The sequence below is a fragment of the Habropoda laboriosa genome, unplaced genomic scaffold (genome assembly GCF_001263275.1).
Source record: "Habropoda laboriosa isolate 0110345459 unplaced genomic scaffold, ASM126327v1 scaffold1122, whole genome shotgun sequence".
Taxonomy (NCBI): domain Eukaryota; kingdom Metazoa; phylum Arthropoda; class Insecta; order Hymenoptera; family Apidae; genus Habropoda; species Habropoda laboriosa.
Window position 1 is genome coordinate 132,055 of NW_017101194.1, and position 13,020 is coordinate 145,074.

General features: G+C 41.9%; 1 protein-coding gene and 2 non-coding genes across 3 annotated transcripts; all 3 read left to right on the forward strand.

The window, feature by feature from the left end:
* Nucleotides 1–3,531: 3,531 nt before the first annotated feature.
* LOC108578067 lies at nt 3,532–8,012 on the forward strand. The gene is made up of 3 exons (XM_017941321.1): nt 3,532–3,720; nt 4,834–5,765; nt 6,197–8,012. Exons 1-3 carry the CDS (start codon nt 3,532–3,534, stop codon nt 8,010–8,012), a joined length of 2,937 nt encoding a protein of 978 aa, XP_017796810.1.
* Nucleotides 8,013–8,124: 112 nt separating this feature from the next.
* Trnad-guc lies at nt 8,125–8,196 on the forward strand. Its single transcript has one exon. It is a non-coding gene; the product is annotated as a tRNA-Asp (tRNA).
* Nucleotides 8,197–9,080: 884 nt separating this feature from the next.
* On the forward strand, nt 9,081–9,152 carry Trnad-guc. Its single transcript has one exon. It is a non-coding gene; the product is annotated as a tRNA-Asp (tRNA).
* Nucleotides 9,153–13,020: the final 3,868 nt, after the last annotated feature.

Consider the following 13,020-nt stretch of genomic DNA (forward strand, 5'->3'; position numbering starts at 1 on the left):
AATTCACCGCACCGGGAACAAGTAGAAGTAAAGCCAATGAACTGCTAATTAGCGAGCTTAGAATAATTCAAATCAACGTAAACTCAATAATAACTAACGAAAGAAGAGTCACACTCCTGGATTGTCTAGACAGACACAAACCGGATTTAGTTTTGCTCTCCGAAACAAAACTAAACCCGATCCACAAAATCACTTTTAAAGACTATCAATTCATAAGAAGAGATAGATTAAACTCTAAACAAGCGGGCGGCACGGGAATACTAATTCGTAAGGACATTAAATTTAAGAACGTCCAGCCAACCTGTGTCACGAATAGCGTAAGTTTCGAGTCTACAGTTTTAGAAATTAAATTTCAAAATAATTGCAAATTATACATAATCGCAGGATATGCAACCAGCAACTGCAGAAAAGAATTCATGATGGAATTCAGGTCGTTATTTAACGCCCTGGAACTGTATAAATCCGGCAACTATTATTTATTGGCCGGAGACTTAAATGCTAAACACCAGGCATGGGGCAATACAATTAACAATAGTCGGGGAATATCATTGAACAAATGGCTTCTCGAAAATGAAATCACATATAGAACATCCCTTTACAGAACAGCAGTCCCATCATATCCTAAAAGCGGAGCGTTCATTGACCTCTGCATAGCCGACAACAGAATAAAATTCCACGACACCCTCATTCACAACCACCTCAGTTCCTTCCAATACGACAGCGACCATAGAGCCTCACTAATGACAATATCCATTCCTTCGACCGGGTCTTTTGTTTTCGAAGAATCAATCCCAAACATAAAATATAACTTTAATAAAGCCGACTGGACTAAATACAAATCTTTCCTAATCGAAAATGACGAAACTAACATAGCAAAAGACAGAAACCTCACGACTAGCGAAATAGACAACTACATAGAAATACTCAACACAAACATACTCAACGCAATAGACAATACGGTACCACGAATAGACAACAATTTCAATTCAACGGATAAATACATAACCCCAAAAATAAAAAATCTCCGCAAACAAAAAAGCCACTTAATCACACAATTAAACAGACTGTCACGGATACAGAATTATACCGCAGCAAACGACCCATTAATAGTTACGCTAAAAAAAGCATTAGCTCAAATTAGATACGAAATCAGGAAAACGTTCCAAGAAACCGTGAGCAACCACTGGAAAAACAGAATAGCTAAAATCTCAGTGCACAAACCGCGCGAAATGTTTCCCTCCTTAAACAGCCTTTTCAGAACAAAAGACAACACCGAAATTGAGACGCTCAAAATTCCCTCCACAGATACAAACCTCCTCAGAAAGGCCAATCTCGATATTAACCAATTGCCAACAGACACAAACAACAAAGTCCAAATCACAAATCCCCGAGACAAATTAGACGTGATCGGAGCACACTTCGAAACAGTCCACATGAAAAACCTGCACATGGGAAAGAAACAACACTCAAATATAATAAATCAGAAAATAAACTCGCTTCAACAAGAAATCCAAAACGACACCACACTATGCACATTCACTGCAACAAACACAGCAGACAACCCGGATGTAAATAGCATTCCTCCAAATTACTTCACTTTCTTCGATAAACTCGAAAACACGTTCAAAAATCTAAATAACAAGAAATCCTCCAGCTTTGATGGAATACCTAACATAGCTCTGAAACATCTACCCAGACTTTACATATATTATTACTCTATCCTTTTCAATAATTGCTTAAACGCATCGTATTTCCCCACAATTTGGAAAACAGCCAAATTGATAACAATAAAGAAAAAGAACAAAGACGGCAGCGACCCCAACAACTATCGCCCCATAAGCCTGCTACCAAATATCAGCAAAGTCTTCGAAACATCGATAAATGATGCAATTGTCGGATTGTGCAGATCCAGAGACATAATACCTGAAACACAATTCGGTTTTCGACACAAACACTCCACAGTACACGCAATAACCAAATTCACCTCGGACATTTGCTGGGCGAGAAATGTAGGCGACTGCGTAGGAGCCTTGCTAATTGATTTAGAAAAAGCGTTCGACACCGTTTGGCTGGACGGTCTCTTTTTTAAACTTCTCAAAAAACAGTTCCCGATGCATTTGATAAAAATCATCTGGAACATGTTGCACGAGAAAAAATTCTATGTAGTGAACGGTCAGTATTCATCTAGTAAAGCATTCAAAATCGCGAACGGGCTGCAACAAGGCACAGTAAACTCCCCCGTCTTGTTCAACATCTTTATGAGTGATCTACTACAACTGTACGACCTAAATACGGACAACGCCAAAAAAGCAGTAGCATTCGCAGACGACTTAGTAATATACATCAGACACAACAAACCATCCAAATTGCAATCCCTCCTACAGGAAACCTTTAACAAAATTCAAGATTATTTCAACACGTGGAAATTAAAAATAAACATAAACAAATGCGAGACTATTTTATTTAGACCATACATATCCACCATTTCCGATGCTAATAACGATGTTCGTAGATTCGCAGGAAAATTTCACATTCACGACAGCCAAAACCCGAATATCAAAATTCCACGTAAAGACGTTGTCCGATACTTAGGAATACATCTGGATTTTAAGCTTAATTACACCAAACACGTAGAGATACAAATAGAAAAAGCACAAAAAGCCTTTGCAAGTTACAAAAAATTATTCTATGCCGAAGACCTAGATAAATGCGTCAAAATTTTATGTTACAAGCTCTTCATCCGACCGATCCTGACATACGGCTGCCCCATCTGGTTCAATATCAGCCCAGGAAATATGGAGAAACTTCGAGCCTTCGAAAGGAAATGCATCCGAGCCTGCCTCAACAGATACCGGTCACCAGAATCGAACTACACAAAACGGATCAGCAACTATAAACTATACGAAGAAGCCAAAATGATCAGAATAGACCTATTCGCGTTAAAACTAATAAGAAACCATTGGGCTAACATCAACACAATAGTATCTAACAGTCAAATATATAGTTCAACATACCCGAACCCATTGTACTTCGCGAAAACCATGAAAACCGGATACACACCACCAGAGTCATTTATTTATTTAGACAGCAAAGGTTATATACAAAATTCTAGGAACATTCCATTAATATACCACGTATTTAGAAAAGCAACCGATAAAACCATCACCTACAATAGAAATATAGATTTCGAAAATTCCGCCATGCGATTTAACTACAAATTATCCAGCGTAGACCTGAAAGACAAGCACAGACAAAATATAAAAAAATACTGGTGGCTATAAACTAAAAACAAAAATTTAAAATCAAAGTTATTGTAAAATCCTCGGTAGTATAGTGGTTAGTATCCCCTTTTCTCCACTCGACCTTCGTTGGAGACGGACGTGTCTACCGATCAGTGCGAAAGGAAACAATCGAGCGGAAAAAAAAAAAAAAAAATTTTTTGTCCAGTTAAAAGAAGAAAGACAGCGGAACAAGAAGGAGATAGAACCGACCACCAACACGAGCAGGCCAGCGGAAAAACCCGCGGCCCTAATGGACACCCCTCGAGAAACATTAAATAAGGACGCATGGACGAAAGTCGCCTCTGGAAAAAGGCCTTACACGAGCCCCACACCGAGCCCAACGGCAGATAGCAGCCCCAAACACCCGAACGCAGGGCCGAGCACGAGCCAACAGCGCCCACCACCTACTACAGCAGTACCCGTTCCAGCCACAAACAGGGTAAAAACCGACAATAACACCACCACAGAAACATCAACTAAAACAGTAAAACCTCCTCCAATCACTATAATAGATACTCCCGCCAAAACAATAATAGATATAACTAGCAAAATAACAAAAAACTTTTACACAAAAAAAATAAACTACAACAAACACCTTCTGTACATAGACACCACAGACTCGCATAAAAAAACCTGCGACACACTTAAAACACAAAACATTCCGTATTATACGTACACCCCGAGAATGGAGAAAAACATCTCCATTCTCATAAAAAATCTAGATGGCAACTTCGAGCCAGAAATAATACTAGACGAACTTCGCTCAAAAAATATTAACGACCTGCACTTCCTAGCTATTAAAAAATTCGAAACCAAACGGTCCATAGCAGAAAAAAAAAATCTGCCCATATTCATTGCCCAGCTGTCTCCCGACAGCAAAACAGAGAACTTAAAACAAATAAAAGTAGTCCTCCATTCTCTAATCTCTTGGGAGAAAATTATTAAAAAAGAGCGAGTTCAGTGCAAACGGTGCCAACGCATTGGCCATATTGCACTGAACTGCAACCTAGAATATAGATGCGTTAAATGCAACATTCCGCATAACCCGGGCGAATGCACACGCGAAAAAACAGCTGAAACGAAACCCTACTGCGTCACCTGTAAAAGCTTTGGACACCCCACCTCCTACAGAGGATGCCCAAAAACTGATAGAAATGAAACAAAAGATAGAGGAAAGGAAACAGTCCTTAAAAGAAGAAAGAGAGAGAAAAGTACAACTATTACGCAAAACCGTTGACCCAGGCATCTCCTACAGCGCGATGCTCACAGGCACACGACCCCAGACGCACACAGATACACACACAAACGCACAGGCCAACAAGACACAAAACACACAAAACGCGACAACTAACACACACCACCCAACACTCCTCGAAGAAATAAAAACAATTACCAACTCAATAAATAATCAAATGGCCCGAATCGCAGAGGCCGTTGAACTAAACACAAACAGAATCAACTTCATAGTAGAAACCCTTGGAATAGATTTTTAACATTCAACTTCCACACATCACCACAAACACGACCACGCAATAAGCTCTCACTCACACAGCTAAACATCATACAAATAAATGTAAACTCAATCATCACGAACGAAAGACGAGTCAGCCTCCTAGACTGCATTAAAACATACAAACCCGACATATTACTACTTTCCGAGACGAAACTAAACCCACGACACAGAATTGACTTTCAAAATTACAGAGTTATCAGAACAGACAGACCAAACGCTAAACAAGCTGGGGGAACAGCCATTATAATCAAAGATAATATCACATGCAAACACATCACCATAAATAACACCACATGTTTCGAAGCAACTGTAATAGAGCTGAAATTACAAAACACCGAAAAACTATTTATAATAGCGGGATATGCGACGAGTAGCTGCAAAAAAGAATTTATGGTCGAGCTCAAACATCTTTTCCAGCAGCTCGAACTGCACAACCATAACAATTATTACATATTAGCAGGTGATCTGAACGCAAAACACCACGCCTGTGATAACGCTATTAACAACAATAGAGGTATTGCTTTAAATAAATGGATACAGGAAAACGAAATTCCCTATCGAATTTCACTGTACAAAACAGCAACACCGTCATTTCCAAAAAGCGGAGCGTTTATAGATTTATGTATAGCCGATAGCCGCATAAAATTCCATAACACACCCAAACACAGATCCCTCAACTCCTTTCCATACGACAGCGACCACAGAGCAGTCAAAATCCAAATCTCCATCCCGACGATGAAGACCCTCGAAATAGACGAAACAGTAGCGCCAAAAAAATATAACTTCAACAAAACAGACTGGACACAGTTTAAAAACTTCCTCATAGAAACGGACGACACGATCTTACCGAACAACAGAAACCTAACAACGGACGAAATAGACGAATACATTGACAAACTCAGCGACAACATCAACAAAGCAATAGATCACGCAACTCCACAAATACCAAAAAACCAAAACGCAACCGACAAGTACGTAACGCCACTAATCACACGATTACGCAAACAAAAAAGCTACACTCTCACCCAGATCAACAGACTAACTAAACCAGAAAACTACACAATAGCAAACGATACACTGATAACAGCACACAAAGACATACTAAAAATAATCCGAAACGAATTAAAGAAAGCCTTCCACGAATCTGTCAACAATTTCTGGAAAAAGAAAATATCCGCAATCACTCCTCGCAACTCCAGCAAGTTCTTCCCCACACTCAACAGCATATTCCGACCTAAAGACACAAATAACATCGAAACCCTCAAAATTCCCAAAACAAACACCCATTTATTACAAAAAGCAAAAATAAACTCTAATACCCACCAAACGGACACACAAAACAACATCCTAATCACAGACACAGAACAAAAACTAAACGTACTCGGCATACACTTCGAAGCAGTGCATACACAAAACCAACACATGGGCAAACTACACTCACGAATATCATCAAGCAAAAGACTGACGCACTAAAACAGGAAATACTACTCCAAGACAAACTTCACAACAAAACGATATGTACATTCGACAATACCAACACAGCGGACAACCCAGACGAAGATAGAATCCCTCCAGACTACTTTTCCTCACACACAAAACTGAAACTGATACTAAAAAAATTAAACAATAAAAAATTGTCCAGTTTTGACAATATCCCGAACATAGTCCTCAAGAACCTTCCACTCCACTACACATACAATTACACAATCATATTTAACAATTGCCTCAACCTCACGTACTTCCCCACTGCCTGGAAAACAGCAAAACTAATTGCGATAAAGAAAAAAGGAAAGGATGGTAGCAACCCAGTTGACTACCGTCCTATCAGCCTACTCGCAAACATCAGCAAAGTATTCGAAGCATCAATCAACAACGCCATAAGCAAACACTGCGACAAAAATAACGTTATCCCAGAAATGCAATTTGGGTTCAGACACAAGCATTCCACAACGCACGCTATCAGCAAACTCATGTCGGATATCTGCTGGGCCAGAAACGCAGACGAATGCGTCGGGGCGCTCTTTATAGACCTACAGAAAGCCTTCGATACGGTCTGGTGGGAAGGCCTCTTTTTCGAACTAATAAAGAAGGGATTCCCACAACATCTGACCAAAATGATCTGGAGCATGCTTCATGGAAAAAAATTCAGAGTGGCGGAAAAATCATACGCCTCCACTGAAACCTTTCACATTAAAAACGGACTCCAACAAGGTACAGTCAACTCCCCCATCTTCTTTAGTATATTTATAAGTGACTTATTCAACATGTACGGACTCAACAACGACCACGACAAATTCGCAATAGCCTTCGCGGACGACTTATTAGTATACATAAAAGACAGCAAACCCTCAAAAATAAAAATACAGCTACAGGACATACTTAACAAAATACAAGACTACCTCCACACGTGGAAACTAAAAATCAACACAGACAAATGCGAAACAATCCTCTTCAGACCTTACATCTCAAAAATCTCGAACGCAAACACGGACGTACGGAAACATACCAAAAACTTCCACCTACAGGACACGCACAACGCACAGACAAAACTACAAAACAAAAACATAGTACGATATCTAGGAGTACACATAGACTACAGACTAAACTACTACAACCACGTGGACATACAAATAGACAAAGCACAAAAAGCCTTCGCCAGTCACAAACGATTGTTCTATTCCAAGGAACTAAACACCGAAACAAAAATCACCTGCTACAAATCACTAATACGGCCAATACTAACGTATGCCTCACCCATTTGGTTCAACGTCTCTGCGAGCACAATGGAAAAACTGAGAGTAATAGAAAGGAAATGCCTTAGAGCCTGCCTGGGCAAATACAGAACACCGGAATCAAACTACACAAAACTAATCAGCAACCACAAACTATACGAATACGCCAACATAACCAGAATAGACTTACACATACTAAAACTCATAAGAAACCACTGGGCAAACATCAGAAACGTAACAAACAATAGTCTCATATACAGCTCCACATACCCCAACCCACAATACCACGAAAAGACACGACACACAGGATACATCCCACCAGAAGCATTCACACACCTCGACAGTCAAGGATACATACAGGACAAAGACAATACACCACTCATCTACCACACCACACGCAAAGCAGACAACAAAAAGATTCTCTACTCAACGGACATAAATGACAACGACACAAACACACGACTCAACTACAACTCTCAAAAATAGATAAGAAAGACACACACCGACGTAACAAAAAGAAGTACTGGTGGTTACAACACTAACCACTTAACAATAATGAAACAAAAATACGAATAAACAAAAAACAACTGACACTAAATCCTCGTTAGTATAGTGGTCAGTATCTCCGCCTGTCACGCGGAAGACCGGGGTTCGATTCCCCGACGGGGAGGATCATATTTTATTTTCATTTCCTGCTATATTTATCTAACATCCATATTTATATACTTTTAACCCTAGTATTAAAACAGCTACCATTATTGTACGCCATCTATTATGATTATTATTACTATTATACTACCCAGTTCCTACCATGTACAATACTCATTAGTATTATATTATCTTATAATTGTCTCCTTCAACTTATATTCATCTTAATACTGCAAAACACAAGACGACGCAGATAACACCATAATCTAAGGTGCTACAAAACACTAATTAGACCCATTTTGACATACGCATGCCCCACGTGGTTCAACATCTCTGCAAGCACGATGGAAAAAATTAGAATATTTGAACGCAAATGCCTCAGAGCTTGCATAGGTAAATACAGGACACCTGAATCAAATTACACTAAACTAATCAGTAACCACAAACTATACGAACTCGCCAACATCATTAGAATAGATCTTCATATACTAAAACTTATCAGAAACCACTGGGCAAACATTAGAAGCGTGAAAAGCAATAGTTTAATAAATAGCTCCATATATCCCAATACACAATACCACGAAAAAACACGACACACCGGCTACATCCCACCCGAAGCATTTATTCATCTAGACAGCGAAGGATACATACAGGACAAAGACAACACACCACTTATTTACCATACCACACGGAAAGCAGACGACAAAAAAATTCTGTATTCAACAGACATACAAGACAACGACATAAACACAAGACTTAGTTGTAAACTCTCAAAAATCGACAAAACAGACGCACACCGCCGCAACACAAAAAGATATTGGTGGTTACTACATTAACACAACAAACACAAAACACAAACACAAATCTCATTCAAATAGGCCTTAATAAAAAACACTACCGTTCAAATCCTCGGTAGTATAGTGGTTAGTATCCCCGCCTGTCACGCGGGAGACCGGGGTTCGATTCCCCGCCGGGGGGTATGTTTATTTTTTCCTTTTTCTCTCTTATCTATCATTGCTAGTATTCTATTTATTTCATTTTCTATTTCTCTCTCTTCATCTAATGTATTGCTTTAACTAATATAGATAAGGTCACAACCTTTTTGTTCTAAACTCGGTATCATTCATACTATATGTAACTTGTAAATATGTATACATATGTATAAGCCTATGGACGTACAAACATATAGGCGTGCGATTATGGATGAATGGGTGTATGAATGGGTGTTTGAATGCGCGAGTGTGAGTGTGTGTAATCGTACTAGTTCAACGTACACATAAAATACTACATTCTTAGCATAACATAGTTCTCCTGAACTAGCACAAATACGTAATGTTAAGTTAGAGGATAAAAAAAAAAAAAAAAAGCAAACTAGCATAAAATAACATAAGTATATACTCCTACTTCCCTTTCCCTTCCACCTCCCTTCCCTTCCCCCTCCCATTTTTGCGGCTGTAAAGAAACCAAAAAAATGTATAGTTTTCTAAGTGCCTTTCTATACACATAAAGACTGCCTTCTAGATTAAGTTAGCTTTAAGGAAAAGTATTATATTAAGCGATAAGCGCGATAGATTAAGTTTAGTGTTAAGATTGCGAGAGCTCGACCTGCGAGCCTTTGATCTCAAAGTTGTACCTTAGTCATACTTATCCTTTTGTACGTTTTGGTTTGTTGTACCTGTTTTGTATATATTGTTGTATTTATTCTGGCACAATAAACGTATGTTACAAAAAAAAAAAAAAAAAGTTATCAACTTACCAACTCAGTCTCCTCTCTTCCAAATCTTACCCCACACTCTGTCATTCGTTCCACGCTCTTACTTTTCCAAACACGCACAGTCTATGTGATTGCCGGCATGATATCATTTAAAAAAAAACACATATCACACCTCACAAACACCATGATGTACCATATAATACCTAACTTTCCCTCACTCATCAAACACCAAATGTATAGTTTTTGCCATTTTCTATACACACCTTAGACTCAATGTATAAATAATTAAGTTTAGTTTAAGTTGTACATAATGTAGCATTAAGTGCCATGTATATATTAGAGCCTTGTACAGATTGTGCGTGCTCCATGCAGGAGCCTTAAATCTCACCATATAATCTAAAATATTCTGTAACCCTTTTTTTGTATGTTTAGGTTTATTGTACCGTTTGTAAAAAATAATTTATTGGCATAATAAACATACTCTTACAAAAAAAAAAAGTGGTTAGTATCCCCACCTGTCACGCGGGAGACCGGGGTTGGATTCCCCGCCGGGGAGGATCATATTTTATTTTTATTTCCTGCTATATTTATCTAATATTCATATTGTAAGCACCACTTGGAAAAAGAGAATTAAAGTCAGGATAGTGTGGTATCCCAAAAAGTATTTATTCCGTATTCCTAAGCGATTCTTAAGGATTCCGGCGTCCGTCTCGCTCGACGGCTATTTCCAGAATGTCCTTTCCGCGTCGTATCCCACGTTGCTCCGAAAAACCGTTGGAGCCCCCTCGTTTGACTTTCTGGGGAAAGGGCTTAGTTTATGGCACCCTCAGGTACCCGCGCGCTTTCTCTTTCTGGGTGACAAAGTCCAGACCACCACTTCGCCGCCGGAATCTCGCATTTCTTACATTCGGCCATCCTGACGATCGGTCCGTCTTCGGACCGCTTATCTAAAAGAAGCTCTCGTTATTACGCATTCAATGTGTATACTTTACAATACCAATAACAATTCCTCATCCGTAATGTAGCTAGGGGTTTCGTTCAGAGGGCAAGGGTTGCCCATCGGCCCGTACAGGCAGCACCCTGACCGCGTCCGGGCGTGTTGTTGCTTTGGGGTAGGTCCTGCATGGCCCGTTCGGTTCTCTTCTCCTTGCGTAGGCCCCTCCAGAGTCCTGTCCCCGTTGAACCTATAAACACGACCTAGAGCTGCTTTCCCCTTCGGGTTATGCTCCAGGATGGGTAACAACCCGGTCGCGGTCTGATCCCGCCTCTCCCACCTCGATTGCGTTCCAAGACAGGCTGCAACCATGTCTCGGTCTGAATCTACAATCGAGGGGGCACCTCTCCCTTCCCCCGGTTGCGTTCCAAGACAGGCAACAACCATGTCTCGGTCCGAATCTGCAACCGGGTAAAACGTCTCCCACCTCAATTGCGTTCCAAGACAGGCTACAACCATGTCTCGGTCCGAATCTACAATCGAGGGGACAACAACCTCTCCTCCCGGTTGCGTTCCAAGACAGGCAACAACCATGTCTCGGTCTGAATCTACAACCGGGTACATCATCTTCCGTCAGCCGGCATCAATCGAGGGATGTAACCGCTTAACGGTCCGCTACCATGCACACTTCGTGTCGATTTCGAGCTCGTTTCGGGACGACCTCAGACCTGTGCTGCCCGCGGGGCCGTATACACCCTCGTGTCACCTTCCACGCTCTGTTGTCATCCTTGGTCGCCCGATTCGACTTTGCGTCACGAAGCCCGTCTTCCTCGATATATCAGTGGTCCCTGGCCGGCCCCAGGAGCGGCCACTCTGCGGCTGCGCCCCGTCCTTGTCACTCCAGTTTCTGTACTCAGAAAAACATGTGGTTAGTCGTATTCGTAGGCAACCCCAGTTCAATAACCTCTCCGACATCGATCCCTGAAAGAATGCTAATTAGAATCACCGCCATCGCTACCCTGGATTGTAATCCATGGCTTGATCCGATCGGCCGCGACAACCGTCCGGAACCGTCTCACCCCCTCTCGCACGTCTTCCACCTCGTAGCGATCGTTGGGCAACACGGTTCGGATTCGAAACGGCCCTTTATATTTCGGAAGCAGTTTCCGAGATGCGCCGGTGGCAGGTTCGCTGGTCAGCTGCACCAGCACTAGTTCTGCTACCGTATATCGGCGAGCGTCCCGCCTGCTGCGGTCATACCGCTCCTTCTGTGCCTGCTGGTCCTTGGTGATGTGCTGCGCCATGGTCCCGCGCAACTGGGCCAGACCCAAGCAATCTACCTCCTCTCGTACCGCACTCAGGATTCGATTCTCTGCCACGGTCCGCCCATCGGATCCGATCAAGGCCCCTCATTGGCGTTGTGGCAATGCCCTTGTTATGCATTGTGTTCAACGCACTTTGCACCTTCTTCACCTCCAGGTCCCAGTCTCTCGGGTCTTTACCTGCGGCGGTAGTGGCGAGTGCGTCGACCACCGTCTTGTTGTACCGTTCGCACTGCCCGTTCGCCCTCGGGGTCGCCACGGCATTCAGTAATAATCGCTGATAATTCTTGTCGGTGCTCCGAACAGATACATCAGGCTCAGGAGCGCCTTCACCGTATGCCGGGTCTTCTGATCCTTCACCGGCTCGATGATTGTGAATTTGGTGAAAGCGTCGACAATCACCAGCAGGTATTTGTTATGCCTCCTGCTTGTCTCGAAGGGCCCCACGTGGTCGATGTGAATGGTGTGGTACGGGACAGGCACCTTCTCGATCACGTTCAGTTTGCACTGCTTCCTTCCTCCCGTGTGTTTGTAGTACGCGCAGCTGATGCACGCCTTCACGTACTTGGCAACGAATTGTCGCATCCTGGCGAACCAGTAATTCCGTTTGATGCGCTCCAGCGTCTTCTCCGCACTCAGGTGTCCCGCATCATCGTGGCACAGTCGGCAAATCTGAAACCGTGCATTCCTCGGTACTACCCACGCCTTCCCGTTATCCAGAAGTCGGCGGTATATTTTGCCCTTCTTGAGTATATATTCGTCGAAGTAGTGCTTCGTTTCCGGCTTCCGGTCGTTGATCTCGAGAATTTCACGGACACGCGCCAATTGGTCGTCCTGTAGCTGAGCCGCCGTTATCCAATCACCTTCCGTGATGCC